Source organism: Daphnia carinata, chromosome 1 (assembly GCF_022539665.2).
Source record: "Daphnia carinata strain CSIRO-1 chromosome 1, CSIRO_AGI_Dcar_HiC_V3, whole genome shotgun sequence".
Taxonomy (NCBI): Eukaryota; Metazoa; Arthropoda; class Branchiopoda; order Diplostraca; family Daphniidae; genus Daphnia; species Daphnia carinata.
The window spans coordinates 6455000-6478978 of NC_081331.1; the positions used below are offsets into that span (position 1 = coordinate 6455000).

Below are 23979 nucleotides of genomic sequence, written 5' to 3' on the forward strand. Positions count from 1 at the left end.
GTTGAGATCTTCTTTCATTCTTTCTTTAGATTTATAGAGTAGCAGAGAGTACCAGATAAGTCAGATATTGTCTAAACTAAATGGGTTCACGTTTTTCTTTTTTTTCACGTTTGACGGCGTAGCGTTCCTATTCATTCAGAACTCGATTCACGTAGACGTGCACAGCAGGACAGGCCCCCATGGCACGCTGACCTCTTTTCTCGTCGGCTTTCCCGTCTCGCATGCAAACATACACAAAAGCGAGAGAGAGAGAGAAATACCACAAGCAAGTCTTGTATTGACCAACATTGGGAAAATATTGGAAAATGAGTAGGGGGTTCTATCTCAGATTCTTATTGGCGTCTAGTCGCAGCATCAAGAGGAATGAAATGTCCAGTTGGCGTTTCGTTACTGGGCAGGAACAAGCTTCGTGTATTCATCGCATATACACACAAACACCCATAAATAGAGGCAGACTAATCAAGAAAGGGCTACGTGTATTAGAAGAAAAACAAAAAAAAAACATTAAAACGAACGAAATGGGACGCGTGTGAAAGCAGGAAGCGAAAGGAGCAAATGAATCAATAGTGGAAAAAGGAACGGAAGGCTGTCGCCAACAAGGGAAGAAGGGCTAGGCAGGATCCTGATGATGTCCAGCGTGAGCCACCGTTGCAAACGTTGGTATCGCAGCAATGGACGGCCAGGAAGCGATCCCGATCGTTGCTTTCTAATCCATCAGAATATGCAAATCACACAAATAACAGGATCCCGTTATTCATCATTCCATATCTCTCACAACCAGACTAGGCCATATTGAATTCTTTATATATACCAGGCCATCATCGTTTATTCTATAAACAAATTCGGGGCCAGAGAGGGGGAGGGAGTTGTATTATTAATAACAATGCAAATTTTTCTCCCCGACTACTGAGGAGGCCTTCCTATTGATACGGTTTGGATTAAAAAAAAAAATGGAACATCGGTGAAATGAAAAGACTGTTATTTTGCATTCGAACGATCGAGGGAAAAAATGGAGCCAGGAAAAATAAACGAGTGAATAGTCACGAAAACGATGACATACGTATGCAGCTGACTTCTTTCCTTTTTGGCAAAGTGAAAGTGTGTTATTATGCAGAATAAAGTCCCCTCTTCCTCTTGTGTTACGCAAAAGAATAAGAAGAGACCCTCTTCACCTTGTAATCACATGCAGAAACCCAACCCTTGTCGTCCCACTTTCGTCTATTTTTCAGTGCCATATGCCGTTGGCAAATAAGCCCATTTCAATGGCTATTGCTGTTTAGCATCCCAAGAGCTGGAATTTTGTTTTTCTGTTTTGGTAAAATAAAAAGAGGAGGGGATTCCAAGGAAAACTTACTGTCAACGCAGGTTTTTTCGTCGCCGCACTCGCGGTTGATCAGGCCGGAAGGCAGGTGCAATTTCTAAAGGAAAACAAGAAAGAAGGACGAGAAATAGAAATAGGTAAATAGACAAAAAGAAAAAGAGCACACACAGTATATATACATTTTTAAAAACCACGCAAGAAAGAAAACAGGTGGAATTTTCTTTTTTTTATGTTTCAGTTTCATTTTCCCACATGTTATTCGCTAGCTGATGTCGGCCGTGGTGGCAGATGGCTCCAACCTAAGGAGAAAGAGCTCTTGGAAAAAGCGCAAAAATCAAGAATGATATTTTTTTTTTCTCAAGGAAAAAAGCTGCTGGCAATGGCCAAAGCAATAGCCCAAAAAAGAGAAAAATGAAGAGAAAGCTACTCGCGAAAGATTGTAGAGTAGAAAGAAAGCCAATTTCAATACATTTTAAAAGGAAAATGCCTCAATTCCTCCCAGCCAAAATTAAATATTATAGAACGCAGGGCATTTTAAAATTTCCAGTGGACTTTTGTACAAAAATTGTGTTTTGAATATTCAAAAAAAACTTACTAGACATCTGTCGGCTGATGATGGACATGTCACTGCTTGGCTGTCTTCGAATTTGGAACAACCTTTACAGTTGACACATCGCAAAGCGGTTGTTGCCGCTGGAAACACTGCCACCATCACGAAGACGACCAACATCCACAATCGGCCATCCATGTCTTTTAATTATTGTTATTACCCTTTCCTTTTCTTTTTTTTTAAACTAAAACTCAGACGCACACACACACTCTTCTACTTATCTCTTGTCCACTCAACTCCGTAAAAAGATGCTGGAACTATTTAAAAAAAAAGATCCGTCCGGTCCGTTTTCTTTTTTGCGCTCGTTTAGCGTATCAAATGAAACTGAACCGCTAGTTTAGCCCACGTTAATTACACCGTCAAATCTCACGAGAGATCTTTAAGAAAAGGGTGTTTTCTTTAAATTTCAAGAACAACATTAAAAAAACAAAATTAAAACAAAAAGAGTTTCGCCACAAACGGTGTAGACAGATGGGAGGGGAGGCGGTCCAATAGGAGGGTGGGGGGAGAGCCGGGCGACAACAAGCACATCACAAAGACGCTCGACGTCTGGTAGCTACTTGGATGGTGACGCCAGTCGAGACGGAGGAGTACACCGTCATCTTTAGAGTGCGGATCGAGCGCGCGCACTCCAATTCTTGAGATGCCACGAAGGAGCCGAGAAAAGGGGGAGGGCTATTGGGTCTCTCTCAAAGGGACTCTAAAAACCTCGACGACCATCCGCCGACAAAGATGGCGATGTACAAAAGCACTTGAAACTGTAGGTCGGCTGAGAGAAAAAAAAAACAGTTGAACAAGGCAAATGTTTTATTTTATTTTATTTCAATTGAATTTCAGTTCAAAGGATATCGCTTACGTTTCACGATCGTATCTTCCAAGATTGATTGGAAGAGGCGAATGACAATCAATTGAAGAAGGGTATCCGGTACGATGGGTTTCGACGAATAATTCATATTAATGAGACTGGCGTCGATAAAAGGGATTCGGTGAGTGGGGAGTTTACAAAGATGTGAGATAACACTCGCATCGATTACCCCTCTGGAGCAAAAACATCAAGTTCCTCACTTTTGTTTTCTTCCTTTTTAAGCCAATAAAACTAAAAGGCGTGCATCAAGATCTACGTCATTCTACATGAATCACGTATGCTAATCATTAGCGGTAGTTGGTTGCCACTTCAACTACCATACGAACTGGTTCTTCTCGTTATTATAATTCAACTACTTTCGCTATAAACAGTTAGACCACCTTGGTCTAAAAACGACCACAAAACAAGTTTATCTCAAAAAGAAAAAAGAGGATCCGATTTATTTTCACTTTAAACATAACAAAAAGAAAAAAAAAACGATAATTACATAGAATCAGCAACATGTTAACGTCGAAAAATAAGCATTTTCAGAGACATCAATTGAAACAAAAAGGATCACATGCGAGAAGTATTGAGCCGCCAGTTGAAATGAAATACAATGACGCGCGTAACGATCGTCAAGTGGGTTATACCAACACTACCATCTTTCATCTTTCCCCTACGGTTCTGCATCATGAAAACACACGAAAAAATCCCCCATCTTCACACACAAAAAAAGGCAGCAATGAAAGATCTTCACGCACGCGCGGCCGCAGAGGATGTCATCTTGATAAATAGAGTTGCGATGTTCATGCTCATCGACCCCCTCCCCACCCACCATCCTGGATTCTCGTTTTGTTAACTTCATGCAAAAGAAAAAAAAACCAAAACCAAAAAAAAAAACGAAGCAAACCGAAATGTCCCCCTCGAGGACGTGCACAAAGACGAGTGTAAATAAGGATGTCGGAGTTAAATCCATCACATTGTCAGCGAAGGCAGTACACGCATTTCTTGCAAAGTCTTTTCCAACATTAAACACATACACATTACGTCTTTAAATTATAGTCTCCATATAAACAAAATACGGATCATACTACATTGAATGTCAATTAACGAAAGAAAAATAGAGAAATGATTCCCTTTCACTTTCGGCGAGGTCTGACTGCTTTACTCGATCGTCCATCTTGGCCGTCCGGCTGCGGATGACGGCCAGACGGTATGGGCTGTTGAGGCGACACGAGCAGATTAGGTGGCGACGGTGGCGCCACCAGACGCTGGTGTCGACGATTGGCATTACGACTAACTGGACTCGAGCTGGACGTGTGCCGCGGGAAAAAGAACCCGGCACTGGAACGTCGTTCATTGTTGACGCTAAAATCTTCGCTGCATTCAAAACACAAGACGTAAGGAGACGAAGCCGATCGCTGAGAGATTCGAGACGCTTGCAACGTCATATCGGCAGACACGTGAGACGCCATCAGCGTGGCAGAGCTGGTCATACCTTCCACACCTTCGTCCACGTTCGTCAACCGATGATAACCATCTCCTCCTTCAAAATCATCCAAATACACCTCGACATCCATCTCAGACCGCAACCGCTCACTCTCGTAATTATCCCAATCCAGCGAAGCCAAACTGGCATTATCCGTCTGCGTCCTTCTGTTTACCTAAAAATAAACAATATCCTTTTCAATTCTTTGGTTAAAGGGAATTCACCCCTAAAAGAAATAAGGAAATAAAATTTAGATGAAAGAAAACGGAAACGGAGCAGGAAGGCGTAACGAGTAGGAGGGAAATATGTCTACCACATGGTAATGAGCATGTTAAAAAAAAAAAAGAAGAGAAAAAATATTTGGAAACGAACCAATCGGCCGCCCGTTCCTGGCAGAATTTCGAACGACGGAAAAGTGCCCTTGAGCGGCAGAGCGGATCGAGCGATATCGAGCGGCACAACGCATCCAGCGGAAACCACGTTCAGACTGCAACTGCTGTCGGTTTTCGACGTCTGGCAACGTTTCAAATGACCAGCGTACCAACCACTGACCGAAGACGGACAACTCTGAGTCGCTTCGTCCACCAGCTGGATCGTGGTCGGAATCATGCCAACATGCGTCGCAGACGTCAGGGCACCCGTGGCCGGCTCAGCGGATGTAAACTCGCCGTCATCCACACTGCGAGGACTCGTACTTTTCTTCGACCATTTGCGATCGTCTAACGCGACCCGATCCATTAAAGGATGATTCATCAATTCCGGTTTAGCTTCTTCTTCCTCTCCATCAGCTACACCCTTTTCTTCGGGTTCAACAACCGCAACCGCCTGTTCAATGTCGGCCGTCGCAACCACCGACTCGGCATCGTTGTTGAGCTCAGAGACGGGCGTATTGTAGCGCGGATGATACGGATTCGTCGAGCCGTAAGAATGTCCTTCAGATAATCCGCTTTTGTTGTACTGATTGCGATGGTGAGACTCTTCATCCGAGCCGGAAAACGTGGCAGGTGTGTAATGTCTATTTAAACGTTATCAATTGAAAAATACAAAGTGCTAAGCTATTTTGTTTTAATTACTTCATTTAAAAAATAAACTTACTTGTTGATGGCTGCACTTTTCGAGTGGGTCGACATGGCCAAAATGGAATACGATTCCGAACTGGATGGCGATTGAATTTGAATAGACGGCATCATGGAAACGGGACGTGAACGCCGCAGCGGATAATGATGACAATCATCTTCTTCGCGTTGCTGAGCTTCTCGATAATATTGACGTTGAACTTGACGATGATTGCGATGTTTTTGGCGCTGACTCGATTTTTGCAAACGATAATAATGGCTGCTTTGACGTTGACTAGAACCCGTTGCCGGTGGACGCCAATTAGGTATCGCTTCGTTATTATTCGCCAATGGCGAACTAAAAGCGCAACCAGAAATGCGTTTCGCCTCCGACAAGCGAACATCAGACATCGACCATCGATTAGATACAGCCGGTTCCGTCGCTCCAGTTTGAACGGCCACGTTTACTGCCCTCCGCTGTCAACAGCACATGACGAACAACAACAAAGAGAAATATGAAATACGGATGTTAATATCAACCACAAAAAAAAAAAGACGCGCAAGCTATTGATCGTAGTAAAAAGAAAGAAAAGTACTAACCTCAACATATCGGCACGAATTGCCACATTCGGCAAGTGAGGCCGTTGATGGCGGTGGCAAACATTTACAGAGAAGGGCACTGGCCCGCCATCTCCTCTCGTCAAAATAGCAACGGATAGCAAAATAGACGAGTGCGCAAACAGCCATAACTGTCATACAAACGACGACGACGCTTACCAGCCCCGAAGATGATGTGGAATTAGTGGTGGGGACCACGTTCACGTCTTGCAACGAACTCATTCGTTTCACTTTAATCGCATTTAATAAAATAAAACAAAAAGATTCAAGTACATGCTATGAAATGTTTGCAACACAAGAAAATATCACTTACCCTCGTCTGGGATGGAAATGGAAGCGTTCAACATGAAAAACAAAATGGCGGTACAAAATAATTTGGAAATAGAACAAATGTGTGAATTTGAATAATATAAAACAAAAAAAAAATTCTAATAGAGTTGATACATGGAAAAATATTAAATTAAAGTAAATCTGTATTGAAATCCAAAGTGTCTATGAATGACATTAACAAAGTATCCATCCACAGTCGTCGAGAGTTTGAACACAAGTGTGTGACGAATGACCATATGCGACCTTTGGTCGACAACGAAAAGGCAGGGTGAGCAAACAAAACAAAAGATGAATTTGTTTTTCTTTACTGAATTTGCATAAATATCAATCGAGGGTATAGTTTTTGCTTTTGTTTTTTCGAGCCATTCCCCTCGTTTTTGAAGTTGGAGGTAGAACACGTTTAAAGTTATTTGCTCTTCTTCTTGACCTTGGAAGATTTGACGCCCATTTTTTTCGATCCCTTTTTCTTCTTTTTCTTTTTCTTCTTCTCCTTGACGTTGCTGTTGCCGGCCAAGAACTCGTCCTGATCATTATTACGCAAATTATTTTCACCTTCAACATTTAATTGTTTTTTTTCATCCAAAAGAATATTAGAATCACCTCTTCGGTTTCGGCGTTGCGGTGGCGCTTCCGTCGACAAGGCGTTTTGGCGTACCACATTCTCAAATTCTCTTCATCCTCCCTTAGGGCAAATAAACAAAAAATACACGCTGGAGAAGATGCCAATCAAGAATGAATTTTCACATTTAATCGGTCTCTTCCTTTGTCTCAGCTCTTTGAATCTTGGCGAATTGATGCCATAAGAAACTAGCGGTACTCTTCAGGGCAATGGCGTCATAAACTGACACCGAAATAAGCCGGGCTAAAAAAAAAAAAAATAAGGAGAAACTTTCCTTTTTTTTCTACGTCTTATCTTTGGGTACATAACTGCCATGACCGGCTGCCTTATTTACCCACACTCCCCCAGACATGCGCCATTTTGATTTTGGCAGTTATCCCAATAGTTAAAAGAAATAGGTTACGCATCAAAACTAAGCGAAACGTGATCTCCTTAACAGACAATTCCCTTTTGAAAATAAGATTTCAAATTGATTTGAGACTCATGCTCGCATAAACTGACGAATGAATTGGAGGTTTCACATACTTGTAAATGGGTTCGCAGCGGGCCAGCGCCGACACGAACTCGTCCGCTTTCAGCATCTGACGTGGCAACAGCTGTTTCCGTCGTTCGCTCAATATCTATTGTGACGTCATTATATAAACATTTTATTTACCACACAATTTTTTTTTTCTTTTTTCTTTTTAGAATAAATATTACAAAACGCTCTTACTTCAGAAACTGATCGTGCAATGGAGCCGGGCGTGTACGAGTCGGAAATCCGTGCCAGATTCGTCAATTCCGCAGGAGTCGTTGTGTATTGACATGAGCGCGTCGCTTGACGGATAAAATAGTCCCACATGGTAAAACGGGTGCCGTAATCCGGTGGGGGTATGCCAATCATCCGCTGGAAGCACTTGCGACAAATTCTTTAATAAAAAAAAATGATGTAATGAAATTCAAATGCTATAATCGATTCGAATCGCATCAGATTAACTCGTTGATCGCATTCCCACGGAGTGGACGAAGTTCCGACAAGGAGGACGCGATCCTCAGGTCCGATGGCTCTCAAAATCTTTGGCAATTCCTTCCTCATACGGCGCATGTCCCATCGTTCCATGCGCACCGATTTCTTCATAAATAGACGGTCGACGTCTTCGATAACGATTACGGATGGTTGCAACAGTCTAGAAACCTTGTTTAGAACCCAATCCGATTGAAATAGTTTGAATGGCCGGAGTTGGGGGCGCTTTAACCAAAGTTGTACCACTTACTTTAGTGATCAAATGGATAAGCATGGTCATGCCGGCCTTCCCCGGATAGCGGCCCATCAACGAAGAGTTGCTCATGTCGAATAAAGTGGCACCAGTGTGGTTACATATAGCGTGCATTAAAAAGCTTTTACCCGAACCATGCGGTCCGGCTAACAAGACGGAACGAGTCAATGGCGTCCTCTTCCGGATCTCTTCCGATCCTTGAAAAAAAAAAAAAAAATAATAATAATGTCAAAATATCATACAAGATGGATGTTTTTGAAAATAGTCATACCAAGGGTTAGAATGCAATACTCGATCAAAGCGCAGCGGATGTCTCCCAGTCCGGGAAATGTGTCGCGCTTCCATTTCCGACTGAGTGGATCGACAACAGAGACAGAACCCAGGAAATCTTGAATGTTTGCTTTCGGATAGGAGCGGATGATGCCGACTTGGACCAGCTCTTCCACAAGAGACTCGAGCGTTCGGTCGGGAGTCAGATCCTTCTCTTTGCGACCTCTCTTGGATTTCTTGGCCGCTTTTCGGGCCGTCTTCCTCTTACCTTTGCTCTTGCGCCCGCGGTCGCGATCGTAAGCCGATTTCAAACGATCCAGCTCGTAGCGAGCCTGGATATCCGCTTCAAGTCGCATCTCGTCGTCCAACTCTTCAGATACTTGCGCCCTGAGAAGCTCCAGGTCCCATCCGATCCCACCCGTCTCCGCACGATCCCTCCAAACGTCTAGAAGAAGCTCATCTTTCATTTTCCTCGCATTTAAATTTCAATTTTTCATAACGGACCGTAATATTTCTGATTTTCGTGGACGATTTTTTCCAGCCATTGCGACGGTGTCATGTCGACACCTTTTGGCCTGTCCTCTTCTGCCCGTTTCATGCTGCTCGATGTCTTAGCCATAGGCGGTGCTGTTACTTTCTTCATTGCATTGAGCGAAAATGAACCAAATTAAAAATCGATTCAATTTTCTTGCATGTGTTTCAAGGGTTTCTCACTTTTTTCACCACGACGGGGACGGGCGTTTCGACGGGCCGGTCGGCCGTATTGTAAATGAGTTTGGATCCTCCTTCCTCCTCTGCTGGAAGGTCAGGAAATTTGCCGCTTTGCTCGCGATGATCGATGTACCAGCGTCGAATTTGCTCTAAGAAACTTTCTCTGATGGCCACTCCATCTTTGTCTCTTTGGCGATCGCGAAGCGTTGCCAACTCGATTTGATATTGCGCTTCGAGTTCCGTTTGCTTCAGCGTTCGCATTGTCTCCAGTTCTTTCGCTCGCGTGATCTCCGGATTCTCTTTGTAGTTCTTGGGGACCTGCAAAATAAAAAACACGTTTTTTTTTTTGTTTTTTTTTTTAACAGTCAACCGCCTACAAACGTCGCAATAATTCCGCCCATTAATCACGAATAAGAAAAGTGCTGATTCTATCGCCCTCAAGGTCTTTCACGCTCCAAGGATTTGCCAAGTCCATTGATTCATATTGCGATCTTTTCTTTTTTTCACGACCCTAAACCGCACCGCGGGTTTTCAATTCAAAGCATATTTTGCATTTGGGCGTGTTCATTTTTGTTTGTTGTTATTCTGAAATTGTTTTAACGTGGACGTTTATGTTATCTAGTGACCGGAAAACAAAAGAATTTTGATTGAGGAAATGGATTTCTCCAACTATTACGTCGTTCGTGCTTGGCCGGCTAAATATTCAAATGATTGATGTCACTCATTTTTTTTTTGTGCGTGAAATCAGTGGGGCGGGATTGATGGCAAAAAAAAAAAAGAAAACAATTTCACTTCATACCATTCCGAGGAACACCATTTCTTGATGGCGCATTTGACGGACGCGTTTGAGCGCTAAGAAGCTGCGCCAGGCGTTTTGGATTTTGATGGCGGCCGTGTAGGTGTTCATAGCGGGTTTGAGCTTATGCAAGCCGCGCCCGGTCACCATTTTCTGCTGGCGGATTTGCTTCATCAAGTTGAAACGCAGGCGGCCCTGACGAGCTCGTTCGTGAATTTGAATCAGAGCCACGGCTTCATCCCACGTCATGGACGCGCTGTCGGCGCTCAGTTGTCGACGCGGATTGCGCTCCGACTTGAGCAGCACTCGCTGGACCAGCTGTTTGCGGTCCGTTTCGCTAGCCGAACGGACGGAAGCGTTTCCGTCTCGATCTCCATTGACGAACAGCGTCAACGGCGGATCAGTTTGTTCGGGGGACATTTTCAATTGGGCCAGTGCGACTCCGATGAATGGCGTTTCGTTAAATTCCAGTGTGGCCAATTCGTTTTTCAGCTCGACCACTCGGCCCAGGACGGCCCTTATGATGGTGCTGATATCGCGTCGCTTCTGGACGTGCAACATGTTGCGAAAGCAGACGTCCAGCTTCCGGGCGACGACAATGTAGCGCAGATAGACGAGACTGAGTCGCGAATAGAGGACATGTCGGTGTTTCTCCGGCAGTGATGCCACGATGGCTTTCTCCTGTTCCCATAACGATTCCAACTCGTCCTCGGCCCAGCGCCACAATTCGTCCAAGTCCACCCTGCCATTTATTTGAAACGACGTGTCACGCATACTGTACAATTTCGATTAGCAAACAAACATCGTTTGTCTCAACGACAATGAAATAATAGTTCCTCAGCGTAAGACTGGAACATTGACCTGCGTCACAGTTTTAACCGCAATATGCATATTCGAGCAGGTCCTTTAGTGACTGGTTGGTCCACTCGTGGGCAACGGGCCACAAGCCTTACACATAAACACACAACCTGAAATCTCGATTTAATAGTACAGGCAGTACACTGCCCTCTATAAGGATATGCAAATCTGGCCGTCAATGAGTCACTGTACGGAGACGGAATTTCAGGTCTGAGATTGATGCGCTGGACGGTGAAAAACTACACAGAAATTTAGGACAGCAATACTGAGATGGCTTTAAAACTTACATGGACATGATGAGTCTTGAATTTCAGCTATCGAGAATCCCAATTCACTTGGAACAGCAATGCCCTGTCAAACTTGTAAATAGAAGAACGCTCTGGGATGTGCATATCGATTAAGCGTTGCCATAGTGATTGTTTATAACAGTCTACACCAACACGAAGCCCTTCTTTGTTATTGTTTAAATATGAATGTCACTTTTGTTTTTCATTCTTCGAACTTCAGATGCCCGCGTGTACGGGAACAGGTTCTATAACAAGGATTGCATGAACAAGCAGTTAAACCCTTTCCATTTCTATTTACGCTAAAACAATTAAAAAGGAAAAACCTGATCCGAAAGGGAAAAACAAGTTGTAAAAGCGAACCAGTTTTGTCTCATTTTCATTATCAGCAACTTGTAATTTTCAGTCCAGCAGGTTGTAGAACAAGCGAAACCGGACAGAGATGAATGACTTTGTACTACAGAAGAATGCACCTTGAGTACTGTAACACATATTTAAATTTGTCTACAGGATTATTCAAATTTCCTAACACTTTTCGTGCCAAGAGTTTCGCGTTCGTGAATGCGCAGGAAATACAAGAGAAAATCCCCGTAGTTACAAATTTATGCAACTTTTACGGTACTGGATCTTTTGCTGAATTTCCGCACTGCGTTTGCAAACAAGGTTATCTCTAGAAGCACATCGAAAATATTGCAAAGCATTTTCCGCACTTGTGGGATTTTATTGCAATAAAATTGTGGTTAAATTGTCTGGTTTTGCTGCTTTTTAAGATAGTGGACCATAAACATTAGATGCATTCGCGAATTGCCTTATTACTTTTCAATTAAAATGGGAAAAATTTTGCATTGCGAACAAAGCAAATCTCGAAAGGTTTGCGATTTATTACACCAGGCTTATACGAGTTTGCAGATTGCCAAAAATCTTCGTTTAAGTGACAGCAAGTAAACAAGGACGAATCCTTTATTTCTCCTACGTGTACGAATTTTATTACGCTTTTAACTGCTGTAACTATTTTATGAACTATAAGTGAAAGGTAGGAAACAATGTAAACAAATAGAGAAAAAAAAATAAATAAAAGGGAAGAATCACGACCGTTTTCAAGGTTTCCAACGATTCGGGTAAAATCCCACACCGTTTGCCATTGGCAGTACGAACGTGCAATACTGCAAGGTCACGATGTCTTTTATCTTGGGAAAAGGGGAAATACCTGATTAAAAATGCAAAAAAATGAAAAGGGAAATTATTAAGGGAAGTTTTGCAAGGTATTCATATGTGAAGCGTAACTCAAACGTTAAGAAATGCAGTAATTCGAATATTTATGCAATCGGAAAATTCCAACGCTTACACTTATCGAGCTGTTGACTCACTTCCTATCAAATGCTAGTGGACGACTCATGTCTTTTGGAGGGGCAAAGTCATGACATCATTCATAAATAATGCATGGCAATTGTGGGATTTACTCGTATCGCTAAATGAAAGCGACGATATTAAGAAATATAACAACCGATCATGTTTGTTATTGTCAAGTTTGTCCAATCAGGAAGAGCAGACCTAATCTACGAAATGCCTTATCACGAACTGATACGAGGTTGTTAGTCACATTGGCGACGGATAGGAAGAGAAGGATCGAGACAGTGGGATATGTCACTCAGTTTTCCAGGACCACCTTCCCCTATCCGCCAAATAAATGACGCACGAAAATCAAATGAAAAACATTTTGTTTCGTCATGGCCCATGAGTCGCTATCCGCTTTGATCGGGAACTGTCCCGCTAAGACGAGTAATAGCAAAAAATGATTGTGATCTATACAAACTGAAAGGACCAGACTGAACCATTTTGCATCTCACTCGGCCATGGGCAATTTTAAGTGGATCCGCTTGGTTTTGCCATAAAAAAAAACAACACGGTAATAAAAAGAGAAAAAAAGCGTATCGTTTTCTTGTTCGTATGGCTCACCTTATTCTATCTGGCGAAATATTTTATGCATTGCAATTTTTTTTTGTTTAGAAAGTGGTCATCAACACACTTTTTCACGGTTATGTATACAACTACTAGGTTTTTTCCACTTGAAAAATACCTTGTCCTGGTTTATTTATTTGTTTTCCATTGACGCCTTTGTTGACTTACAAAGAACCTATTCTTTTTCTGTTTTTGCTTTCTCTTTTTTTCTCTTTCTGATTTTTGAACAAGTAGCAAATGATTTCGTCTAGTCGTAGACGGGATGAATCCAAAGCCGAATTATCATGATTCCGCATTGCTTTTCTCTGCTCTATTAATTTTTTAAACTTGGCTTACTGTTGTGGGCAAAGAGCGACGTCAATGGCCATCATTTTCACCAAACAATAACCCGCATGAAAAACATACAGGACGGCTATTGTTATTAAGAACAAAAACGTGATAACAGAAAAGGCCGGAAGGTAAGGAAACGGACCCCCCTCGCCATCTCGTAACTGGTACAGGAAAGCCCGCTAGTGTGGTCATTATTTAACGAAGAAGAACGAAGAAGATTTAACGAGAATGTTAAATATAAGAAACAGGATGTGTCGTCTTATCATTTCCTTTTTTTCCTTCTGCAAAAGCTGTTAATGCCATCTGTTTGCATTTTTTAGAACTTGCTATTCGGATTGGCTGAGTCCCGCAAGTTGCACGATGTTATTGATGATGCAATACGATGTGCTCGCACGTTTCCATTAGGTAACGACCGCCGTCGTCCTCTATCGTGAGCCACCGGGACTGTTACTGTTGTCGTTATTACGACTACAACTTACTTGATTTCAAGCTTCGTATGCCTTAAAACCCACACGTATTTTAAATAAACATTGCTTACTATTTCCACTCGTAGCACAGGAGCTTCTCATCCCGATTAGGATTTAAGCCCTCCAATATTATAAGTATAATTTGATCGGTACATGTAGGATTATGTTCGCCGCGCTACACCAACCTTAACGATCGTGAGAAAAATACATAAGTAACACTTTCGATTATCCGTACGCTGTTGCAATTTTTAATGCAATATCGATCAACCATTGTCGGGAAGAAATGGCGCGGAAAGCAGATTTCTAACGTGTGCCACTCCCACACGCAGGGAAGGGGTGGGTGGGCAAATGAACTATTAAATGTATGGTGACTGTAAATTTCACTATTTTACTGCTGGGCCTTGAAAAAGCGTTGAATGTATTATCATTCATTAACCTTTCGTCGAACGTGTGTCGTGCGAACGTTGCCACCTTTCAGCAGTTGTCACGACGTCAGACAGTTGACAATACGCTTTTTTTTCTAAAGTGTCGTAAGTTGGTGAGAGACTGTAAAATGTTCTCTTTTTTAATCCTGGTGACGTTTCTAAGTTTCGCTTTCGGACAGAATCTCGTTCTAATTGGTGGTAATCTCAGAGATGATAACGCACAAGTCTGGAATAAAATGGTCCAATTGGCTGTAAGTTTTCTTGCTTTTTAACAATTATTTTTTGAATCCCACGTTTTAAATATTGAACGAATATTAGGGTGGAAAAGGGGTGGCCAGAATAGGAGTAATCTCCGTTTCCAATCAGAACACAATCGAGGGTGACAGAGTGATTGAAAACTTCGTAAGAGTTTATGGTGCCAATGCAGTTGGGATCCCCGTGTCGCAGACTGGAGCAAACGATCCCGTCGTAGTAAGTTTTTACATTAATTGAATTTTAGTTAAAATATTTTGAAATATAGATTATTCATTGGTTGATTGCTATGCATAGGCAAATTTAGTGAAAGAACAGACAGGCATTTTCATCGTAGAAGATTCCGAAGATAAATCTTGGAATTTTTGGAACTGGGTAACGTCGTTGGTACGTCCAACTGATGTCGCTACAGAGCCACCCACTGGGATGGTGTGTTACGAAAGTGCTAGTTACAAAAGGCAACAGCTAATCGATACACTACGTCCGTTTGGCCAAGATTCTCTGGTATTAGCAGCCATCAAAACAGTCCTGAAAAAAGGTGGAATGGTTGCAGGAAATGCTGCTTATATGGTGAATTTAATCGCCGTTAGAAAAATCAATAACGTAATTCATAAGCCAACCAATTTGATTTACAGAGCAAATCTGCAGTCATTTTAGAAGGTGATTCGATCAGCGCTCTTGTATCTGGAACCCGTTTCATTTCCTTTCCTCGCATGCCATACTCTATCCGAAAAGAAGGTGGTCTCGCTCTTCTCAACACCGATTACGTGATAGAGAGCCATTTGAGCGAGAAAGGACGAGAAGTGCGATTAATGCGGACACTCCTCGAAAGTGACGTTTCCAGGGGACTCGGTGTCGATGAAAATACGGCACTTGTTGTCAATAATCCACTTTCCCGGCCAGTCGGTCAAGTAATGTTGTTTAATCTTGTAAATAAGATTGGCATTGACAGAAACTAATTTATGCTTTAAAGGTCATAACTGCGTCTTTGGACGTAACTGGTGTTCTTTACTTTGATGTCTCTGACATACCAACTCCTTCGATAACCAACGCTCTGTACGAGAATGTCACTTTTTCTTTCTTTACAGCAGATGACGTTTTCGACTTAACATCAGGTAAACCTGTCGTATTGTGTTTCCTGCAAAACGTTCGCAAACTTCATTTTTCTTTGTACGAAGAGAGTGTAACTTATCCGCCGTGGAAGGAAGCTATTGCTGGCCAAGAGTGGTTCAAAAATGCTGTCCCATCTAATGACATTCTTTCTCGTGCCGGTCCGTCTCAGTGGCGGCAGACAGCTCGACGTCTTATTGATTGCAAGGAGCTGAACGTCACTAGTTACTCCCCGTCATCAATCGTCCCAATGATTCCGGCCGTTCAGGTCATCTTTAATCGTCAACGTGCAGTCGGATTTGGAGCTGATCTGCCTGGCGCTCCCAACAATACTTATGTTGCTTCTTTTCAAAGAATGATGGCTTCGGTTAAGGTTCTCGGAATACTGTAAATACGACTCGTATATAGAATAGTTCCACAGTTATCTCAAATGTAAGCACACAGCTGTAATGACTTTAATCAATGCAACTCAAAAAATAAACTTTTAGACTTATGTAATATTTGTGACACAGTTTTTGGAATTATCAATGTAGGAAAAAGGTTAGGATATTGTCAAAGTGTTACCAAGAAAGTACGATTAAATGAATATAGCAGCAGATCAATAGTTTTGAATAGAATTGAAGAACAAGTGTTTAGCACAACCGCGGTCAGTAAGCACTAGGTGACAGCAAACGTTATCTCTTAGCGTGAGTGCTGTCAGCTGTCAGTTGCGAACAAATTCGCTTACCTAATTCTTATTTGTGTTACTGTATTAAAACAAAATGCCTCCAGTTTTAGCCTATTGGGCAATTCGTGGAGTAAGTATTATTGTCAGTTTTCTTCTCATGCTGCAGGATAGTGTACTATAGGGTTCTTATTTTTATTTATTTATTTTTTTTTTTACAGCTGGCCCAGCCGATTCGTTTACTGCTGGCATATACCCAGACCGAGTATGAAGATAAGCGTTATGTCGTAGGCCCAGGATTTGACAAATCATGCTGGTTTGATGTCAAATTTACCCTTGGGTTGGATTTCCCAAATGTGAGTTACTAAATGATAATTTTGCTGCTTCATAATGATTCCCATAATGCAATTGTTCTGCCCACTCTGTTGCAGCTCCCATATTACATTGATGGAGATGTGAAGTTAACCCAAAGCAATGCTATCCTTCGCTACATTGCAGGAAAGCACAACTTAATTGGTACAAACGATAAAGAAAGGATACGTGTAGACATGATGGAAAATGAAGTTGGTGATTTTCGCAATAGCTGGGTCAGATTATGCTACAGTCCTAATTTTGTAAGCCACTTAAACTTGTAGATTTTAAAAGAAAAGGTTTAAAATAACTCTGTATTTTGCTAAAGGATGACTTAAAAGGTGACTACATCAAGAATCTGCCATTAAAACTCTCTGAGTTTTCCAAGTATCTTGGAGACTACAAGTGGCTTGCTGGGGAAAATGTAACACTCTTTGATTTCAAAATATACAATGTACAGTTAACAAGTTCCCTTAATTTTACAGATTTCATTTGTGGATTTCATTTTTTATGAAATGCTAGATCAGCATATGATACTTGTGCCTGACTGCCTTGACTCATTTCCAAATCTTAAACTCTATTGTGATAGAGTCCGCTCGTTAGACTCCATAAAAGCCTACATGTCCGGAAGTGATTTTATAACCCGCCCACTAAACAATCCACACGCTGGGTTTAAGTAAATGGGCTACATTGATTGAAATAGGTGAGTTCATTAAATTTAGTTCGGCTGGAACTGCAAGTTCTGCTGAGTAGCCCTTACTTTTCGAAATTTGTATTTCAGGTTAAAAAACGACATACCCTATTCACGTATAGTAAAACTGCAAACGATGTAACAGTAATTGTTCTGCGTTGCAGTGTTTATGCAGGTATCCGGTGCAATATATATTACGGATTGGAAACGGAAATTTTTCGTTTTTTATTCTAATTTGTATTAGGGAATCTGCTAAATGAGTAAAAGCGTTTTTGGAGATCGCGATGAGAAAGTTATCGGATGCAGCTAAAAAAAAAACTTTCATCCATGATCGAAAACCGTAGTTTTACAACGTTTGAATCTCGTAGTAAAATGAAAATTTTTTCAAACTCGCATATAACCAATGTCCTGTTCAGCACCATAGCGTAACGTTCCAAAGAGCTAAAATATGGTGCTACGCTCCAAAGGAAAGAGGTCGATGGCGATATTTGTGATTCCGTTACATAATTTGCGTTTAGGTCACGCAAAAGACTTCTGTCTTGGAAGTCAAATGTGGAATGCAAAAAATTTGCCTGATCGACGGGTTGGATGACGTGGTTATACTTAGCTCCTCACAAAATAAACTAGAGTATCCGGCTTTCCAACCGAAAAATGTGCATACAGCTACTATATTTTCACGTGATGCAAATAATAATTGTTGAACACGTTTTCTAATTTAGGAAAAGGAAGCAACGAAACGCTGTGTGGGCGCGTCGTCTTTCTAAAAATACTTTTGTTAACATACTTTTATATAAAAAGGTATTTTTCCAAGTATTTTAATCAACTAGCAAAACCCATAGATTGATGTCACGAAGGACGTGGAACATACTTCGTTCCTCCAAATCGAAGCATTAGTCTGATTACTTTTATTTTTCCTTGGTCTCCACAACAGATGGCGCGAACCTGTCCTCTGATGTTTTGCTATTCATTTAATCGATTGACTAGGATATGTATTCTCGTTTTTTTCGTCACGTCTATCATGACATATGATCTTGCTAGTTGTGGTACACCAGGAGAAAGCCTCTAAGGAGGATCAAACATCTTGTAAACGGACCAAATTACTACGAAGCCTGTTGGCTGTTGTGGCCGGAAGAAGCTTTTGGTTATGCAACTCTACTCAGCCTTCGACCCATAGGAAAACAAAACAAACAAGCCAAAAATAATGAAGGGCAATTGCGTCACTTGTGTTTCAGGTTACACAACCAGTTTAATGAATCTAGCCCAATCTCCAGACACACGAGAAAGTTCATTCTCGTTCTTTCTCTTCGTTTTTGCAAAACGCAGTATGCGACGCATTGCCATTACGAAACAACTGGTTAGAGTTCAACTAAGTTGTTTATTTAAAGTGCGAACGTCTGGTGGCGAACGATCCCTGCATCACGTACACGCGTACGCATTTTTCTGTATTATATTGCGTTGCGTGTTGATATACCATGCGTGTCAGTCTGAAAAAGGATCGGCTACCTACGGTAGCGCACCTGCTATGAAAGCATTGAAATACGATGCACGTCTACCGATGATAGTAGCAGAATCTCCTACAAAAACACGCGCTTATACCGACTGAATTCATTAAACGCTCTGGCAGTGACGCAGCACCTCACGTACTCACGCGGGACCACTCAAACGAATTACGATTTCCTGATAAAAATGACAATTGTATCATTACACTATATAATAGTGAATTTTAAATATTAATTATCGGGCTAAACAAATGGATATGGAGCGAAACGGTTTGTTTTTAGATTTAGAAGCCCAGGTACAAGTGGCTCTTACGTGCTTTACTTAGTTCACTAATCTTCGCAATACCCAATGCCGTACCCTAAAGAACTTGCAGATGGGCTAAAGTTGTTCGTCTTTGATGAAAGTAGATTTTGGTCATGGCGCTGCGACCCACTACAGACGATAGCGACTCGACTAACATCGATTGCAACTCAGAAACGGGAATAGCGGCGACGATAAGAAACGGTCGTTATTGATTATTGGACTTTTGGCGGAGAGCGGAACGTCTCACACGATTGTCAATCAAGCGTATAGGGAATATTCATCGGGTTCCTCCATTAATTACGTAGACAGATGAAGAAAGGGGCGAAGTGAAGTTTTAAGGTATAAAGACACGAACTTGCAGCGATTGATCACTGAACCTACCCAAGAACTTTTAAAACTTTGCAAAAAGAAAATGTTCTCTTTCTTCTTAAACCGCGAGATGAAATAGCCTATTGATTATCTAGCTTTAGAGCGGTAGTTTAGGCGACACGCTAATGCGGAAGCAAACGGCGGGACATCGAGTTCAGCATGAAATGGAAAAAACGATGAAAAACTGGCTTCGTAGAGTCAATTTTATTCTTGCATGCGTAAATTGAAGTTTCCTGTAGGCATCATTAAGTCTTCTAATAAAACGCTGCACCTTTTCCGAGCTTCTTACTCACTTAAAAAAGAAAAAGATCTAGAACGCGAAGAAATACTGCGCCGAATCGGCAAAAGATGACTGAATTTTAATAGGATTTCTTTTCCTCTTATGTGACCAATTGAAACCACATGATTACCTTGCAACAGACAAGAGTTGTCTATACATAAGAACCGTTGACTTCTACTACAAATGTACGCAGACATTATATTTAAATCTCCTTTTTCTTGTGTGTGTGACTGAGAGTCTGTGACCACTCAAATAAGGACTTCCATTCCCTTTCCTCTGTAGATTACAACTGAGGTATTTGTGCACGTCAAACAAGACGGTTGCTAATGCTAATCTAAGCCGTTTTTCCTGTACGTACTTGGGCGTCCTTTCTAAAGCTGCTTGTCGTGCTTAAATTCATAATAGATGGCTCGGGGAGTTCTTACAGAGGACGACACCCCTTCGTGAAAGGAACGCATAAACATTTTGAATTATGTTCTAAAAATTTATTTTGCGTCCTTGTTTGGTACCCTTCCTCTATTGCAGAACAAATTTATAAGGATTCAGATGAGACAGGAAAAGGTAAGGTATAGTAAAAATTCTCTTTATTCTGCCATATATGAAAAAGTTGAAGAACAAGGGACCTCTAAAGCAATTTTTTAAGAAAAAAAAAAGGGGAAAACCCCATTCTATAGGGAGACGGCGATACGAAGAGGGCAAGGAAAGATAAGAGGACTCGAGACGGAAATAATGGACGTGCGCTTCGGGACTAAAGATTGAGATCGGGAGCGCCAGTAGCCGAGTTCTCTTCGCTCGTGTCGGTGCGTTTCCTCGTCGCTTCCCTTCACTTGCTGCCACACGTCGGCATAATTTTATTTTATTTATTTTTTTTTCAGGTGTCGGCAGTTTATCGATTTTAACATTTGTTTTCGACAGTAACCAGCCGTTCAAATAGCAATACACTTTTGGGCGTTTCTTTTTTCGCGCAAAATTCGCTCATTCAGCGATAACCAGGTACGGCTTATCTCATGTTGACATAACGTTGGCACGTCGTCGCTTGCATGTCTTTATGTCAGTGATGAAATGTACACCGTTCAATGCACATACTTATCAGCCTAGTATATAAATATCGTAAATTCTAATGATGGGCACCAGTTGAAAAATAACATTTCAAAATGGTAGTATACAGTTCCGTGATGTCGCACACCCCACCTGATGGCAACGAGGTGCCAGAGATGCAAAAAAAAGGCGAGGCAATCGTCTTGGATAATGATAATCCGATCGATCCAGTGACTGGTCTCAGCCGACGGGAAAAGGATTACGTCCAACATAGCTGGAATCTCGTCCGTCAAGACTTGAAAGCTGCCGGACTGGGCTTCTTTCATGCGTATGACACACTTGATTTCTTATTACGTTTCTATTATTTATCATGCGCTTCGTTTGACGTTATTCATTACTGTTTTATGCGAAAAACACATTCATTTTAGAAAAGCTATCGTTGAGGAAAATTTTAGGTTTTTAAAAGAACTCGTTTTATTTGCAGATTCTTTCATGCCCATCCGGAGTACAAGGAGAAATTCAAGAAGTTCACCGACATTCCTGCTGATAAACTCATCGAGAATAGAGCATTCCAGGTTTGTTTCTATAGCTAGCAATTATTATCAAATTAAAAACAAAAATTTGTTTGCATAGGTGCATGCGATGAGCGTTATGAATGCAGTCACCATGGTAGTCGATACGCTTGACGATGTCCCGAAACTGGTGAACGCATTGAAAAATCTTGGCACGAGCCACGGTCGGCACAACATTCAAGTGTCTCACTTTCGCGTACGTTCAATTAATTTTACCTTTCATCATGTTGAATAGATATTGAGCCATATTTCAGACAACTAACCAAAGTTCTGCCTTTGTACACTATTCAGAGCTTGGCTGTGGTACTTGTAGCCTTCCTGGAGAGTGCCCTCGGCCCGGAACTGTTTCAAGACGACGTCAAGCAAAGTTGGATCAAAGCGTTGGATGTGGTTGTTACCGTAGTTGCCACAGGTTTACCGCACACGTCGCCTGGTGCCACAGAATCCACTGCCAACTGAATAAAACAACCAAAAACCTGCTGGGCTTCTCCGTTTTTGCAACTGCTTGAGTGCATGGCCATTTACATCAATTTCCCCGAAAAGAAATAAAAGACAAGTATTATCTCTAAATTCAAATCATCCTCTTGAACGACCTTCTTTTGTTTTCTTGCTGGAAGGCCACAATATTGTTGAAATAAATTCCATCACTAATATTTGTGCATTTTATTACGCATACTGTATTCTCCCCTTCAGTTTCACTACACTCTTCATTTATTGTCTTCTCTAAATCGATGTTGCAGCTCGTCTTGTTTCAACGTTTTACATCAATCTCATTCATTACTACTTAGTTACACATATACTAATCGGTGGTCCAATACATTTATGGCGTATATGCTTTTATTTGGAAAAATTTCTCAGCATTTGAATGGATTTTCATAGTGCAAGCGCACGAAAAGCCTTTTCTAAAATTTTCTTTAGAATTTTCGTTCTAAAAACTATCCCTGAGGTTAATTGTAAAAGGACTGCCGACGAATGAACCACTTTTTTTGCCAATGCTGTTTTTCGTTGCCCGTTTGGGAAAAAAAAAGGAACGCGTTAACTTGTTGCGCTTGATTTGACTATTCTTGTTTTCCTCGAACGTCCTTTAGCATCGTGTGCAGCTTTACGAGATTTTTACGAGGTCGAGCTGTAAAAATTGAAGCCACGATCAATACTCGGAGAGATGGCAGAAAATTGAGCTTTTACGAATGCATAGTGCGGGCTGGGAAATGGAGAAGATTGATGCCCAAATAATTTCAATAATAACCTACCGCCATTCTGCCTGCCCTATGAACATTAACCAACCACTTCAACTTGGTTTCTAATGTTGCATGATTCACATCATTTAGAAACCCTACGACGAAACAGCTTGATTTCAAGTAAAGCCTAATTTTATTTCAAAACGACAGCGTTATTGTTACTTTAAGTATGGTACGCAAACGCGAGTTTAATGGACGAAACAACTGAAGTTATTATTTTCCTTTCCCCTTCTTATTGCGTGCGTGTATTTCCGGCATTTTGGTTTTTGCCTGAACAAAGGCTGCTGATGGCAACAGGATAGGATGCATGAGAAAATGACGATAAGTTTCAAAGATCAAGGCCTGAAAAATGAAATCGGACGTTAGCAATTTTACTTTGGGATGACGGATGATGGGAACCAACGAGATGTCATTTCCTCGCTTGATTTCGTCTAGAACAGCCTTTTTCCCAATGTGCGTAAGAGCTATAGCGATTATAATGCATCAATGCCATCGTATACGGTTGAATGGTACTATACATCTCCGTGAAAAAACGCACGCAACACTTGTGTCAGTCTTTGTTATCCAAATTAGAAAATAAGAGAACGGTAAATCGGAGTCCCGTATAATTAAACCTTTCTTTTTAGTTGTCAGATTTAACCGGAAATGGTTCGTTTGGGATGCTTTATTCCCCAAGTGATAACGGAAAGATTAATGTGCGCATCTTATTATCCTCAGTCATCTTACACACTCTTCTCGAAAACGAGTCATAAACTACGCATGCATAATGAAGTACAAGGAGGTTGCAGTGAAATGTGTCAGGTTTGGCAAACAAAGGATAGGGAAGACCGCCACATTTTTCTGCAATATACAACAAGAGAGCTACGCAGATAGGAAGGCCGCTTTTTCAAAGTCTGCCAAACCAAACCACGTTGACACAACACACTGCAAAACAACGTGACAAACACGGCAAAAACCTTCACCCACCAATTCAAGCTCTATTGGACCTCACGTGTTTCAGCCAAAGCACATGTTTAGTGCATCGGATTGCATTTTTTGCCAGCCTTTTAATTTTTTTCCGTTAACCATTTATTTCCAATGGTATCAGAAAGTGTTGAAGCCAGTCGGTTCGTTAATTATTGAAAAAAAAAAGAGAATTAAGCCGACTAGAAGTATTTTGAGTCGTCGCGTTACATAACAATTTCGATTCTCTCGTTTGCTTTGATTGTGAGTAGATTTCTTGGTGTTGATATCCAAAATTTTGGACTGCTTTCATTTCGTGTCCCAAAGAAGGTTAGAGCATTTGAACTAATCCGGGCAAGGACAGGTTGACGCCCATGATGTCCTCGATGATACTAAAATTTCTCTTAACGAACGAATTTGGAAT

At 41.4% G+C, this 23979-nt stretch overlaps 6 protein-coding genes across 7 annotated transcripts; 3 read left to right on the top strand and 3 right to left on the bottom strand.

Moving 5' to 3' along the window:
* Positions 1 to 256: 256 nt before the first annotated feature.
* Positions 257 to 2456, bottom strand: LOC130690922 (uncharacterized). The gene is made up of 3 exons (XM_057513794.2): positions 1917 to 2456; positions 1355 to 1418; positions 257 to 706 (listed from the first exon to the last, which is right to left on the bottom strand). The coding sequence occupies exons 1-3, from the start codon at positions 2067 to 2069 to the stop codon at positions 561 to 563; spliced, it is 363 nt and encodes a 120-aa protein (XP_057369777.1). The 5' UTR covers positions 2070 to 2456; the 3' UTR covers positions 257 to 560.
* A 1268-nt stretch (positions 2457 to 3724) lies between these two features.
* On the bottom strand, positions 3725 to 6404 carry LOC130690924 (uncharacterized). Its single transcript, XM_057513796.2, has 5 exons — positions 6254 to 6404; positions 5923 to 6170; positions 5363 to 5799; positions 4640 to 5282; positions 3725 to 4442 (listed from the first exon to the last, which is right to left on the bottom strand). The coding sequence occupies exons 1-5, from the start codon at positions 6285 to 6287 to the stop codon at positions 3918 to 3920; spliced, it is 1887 nt and encodes a 628-aa protein (XP_057369779.1). The 5' UTR covers positions 6288 to 6404; the 3' UTR covers positions 3725 to 3917.
* LOC130691047 (dynein regulatory complex protein 11-like) lies at positions 6396 to 10696 on the bottom strand. Its single transcript, XM_057513951.2, is given in 11 exon segments — positions 6396 to 6793; positions 6871 to 6952; positions 7415 to 7509; positions 7602 to 7781; positions 7783 to 7797; positions 7866 to 8063; positions 8143 to 8342; positions 8417 to 8860; positions 8920 to 9052; positions 9130 to 9444; positions 9926 to 10696. Coding segments are annotated over 11 exon segments (2550 nt in total). The 3' UTR covers positions 6396 to 6676.
* A 3488-nt stretch (positions 10697 to 14184) lies between these two features.
* LOC130691046 (cyanophycinase-like) lies at positions 14185 to 16101 on the top strand. The gene is made up of 6 exons (XM_057513950.1): positions 14185 to 14496; positions 14564 to 14716; positions 14795 to 15067; positions 15133 to 15408; positions 15471 to 15612; positions 15676 to 16101. The coding sequence occupies exons 1-6, from the start codon at positions 14185 to 14187 to the stop codon at positions 15996 to 15998; spliced, it is 1479 nt and encodes a 492-aa protein (XP_057369933.1). The 3' UTR covers positions 15999 to 16101.
* A 162-nt stretch (positions 16102 to 16263) lies between these two features.
* Positions 16264 to 17326, top strand: LOC130690915 (glutathione S-transferase Mu 5-like). The gene is made up of 5 exons (XM_057513782.2): positions 16264 to 16404; positions 16493 to 16627; positions 16703 to 16885; positions 16951 to 17046; positions 17108 to 17326. Exons 1-5 carry the CDS (start codon positions 16369 to 16371, stop codon positions 17300 to 17302), a joined length of 645 nt encoding a protein of 214 aa, XP_057369765.1. The 5' UTR covers positions 16264 to 16368; the 3' UTR covers positions 17303 to 17326.
* A 3118-nt stretch (positions 17327 to 20444) lies between these two features.
* On the top strand, positions 20445 to 22208 carry LOC130690916 (neuroglobin-like). Of its 2 annotated transcripts, none has more exons than XM_057513784.2 (6): positions 20445 to 20565; positions 20641 to 20758; positions 20927 to 21131; positions 21288 to 21378; positions 21437 to 21571; positions 21667 to 22208. In XM_057513784.2, the coding sequence occupies exons 3-6, from the start codon at positions 20941 to 20943 to the stop codon at positions 21832 to 21834; spliced, it is 585 nt and encodes a 194-aa protein (XP_057369767.1). In that variant the 5' UTR covers positions 20445 to 20565; positions 20641 to 20758; positions 20927 to 20940; the 3' UTR covers positions 21835 to 22208. The 2 variants fall into 2 exon arrangements, with proteins under 2 accessions (XP_057369767.1, XP_057369766.1); XM_057513783.2 differs by having other exon boundaries at positions 20934 to 21131.
* Positions 22209 to 23979: the final 1771 nt, after the last annotated feature.

Excerpts from the sequence above, each read along its gene's own strand:
- LOC130690922 (XM_057513794.2), bottom strand. The coding sequence starts at position 2,069 with ATGGATGGCCGATTGTGGATGTTGGTCGTCTTCGTGATGGTGGCAGTG. Across the intron at positions 1,419-1,916 it reads CATCAGCCGACAGATGTCTA|AAATTGCACCTGCCTTCCGG; the intron begins GTAAGTTTTTTT and ends GTTTTCCTTTAG. Across the intron at positions 707-1,354 it reads CGAAAAAACCTGCGTTGACA|AAAGCAACGATCGGGATCGC; the intron begins GTAAGTTTTCCT and ends CTGATGGATTAG.
- LOC130690915 (XM_057513782.2), top strand. The coding sequence starts at position 16,369 with ATGCCTCCAGTTTTAGCCTATTGGGCAATTCGTGGA. Across the intron at positions 16,628-16,702 it reads TTGGGTTGGATTTCCCAAAT|CTCCCATATTACATTGATGG; the intron begins GTGAGTTACTAA and ends ACTCTGTTGCAG. Across the intron at positions 16,886-16,950 it reads TATGCTACAGTCCTAATTTT|GATGACTTAAAAGGTGACTA; the intron begins GTAAGCCACTTA and ends ATTTTGCTAAAG.
- LOC130690924 (XM_057513796.2), bottom strand. The coding sequence starts at position 6,287 with ATGTTGAACGCTTCCATTTCCATCCCAGACGAGG. Across the intron at positions 5,800-5,922 it reads ATTCGTGCCGATATGTTGAG|CGGAGGGCAGTAAACGTGGC; the intron begins GTTAGTACTTTT and ends TGCTGTTGACAG. Across the intron at positions 5,283-5,362 it reads AAAAGTGCAGCCATCAACAA|ACATTACACACCTGCCACGT; the intron begins GTAAGTTTATTT and ends ACGTTTAAATAG.
- LOC130691046 (XM_057513950.1), top strand. The coding sequence starts at position 14,185 with ATGGTGACTGTAAATTTCACTATTTTACTGCTGGGCCTTGAAAAAGCG. Across the intron at positions 14,497-14,563 it reads ATAAAATGGTCCAATTGGCT|GGTGGAAAAGGGGTGGCCAG; the intron begins GTAAGTTTTCTT and ends AACGAATATTAG. Across the intron at positions 14,717-14,794 it reads GAGCAAACGATCCCGTCGTA|GCAAATTTAGTGAAAGAACA; the intron begins GTAAGTTTTTAC and ends TGCTATGCATAG.
- LOC130690916 (XM_057513784.2), top strand. The coding sequence starts at position 20,941 with ATGTCGCACACCCCACCTGATGGCAACGAGGTGCCAGAGATGCAAAAA. Across the intron at positions 21,132-21,287 it reads GGACTGGGCTTCTTTCATGC|ATTCTTTCATGCCCATCCGG; the intron begins GTATGACACACT and ends TTTTATTTGCAG. Across the intron at positions 21,572-21,666 it reads TTCAAGTGTCTCACTTTCGC|AGCTTGGCTGTGGTACTTGT; the intron begins GTACGTTCAATT and ends TACACTATTCAG.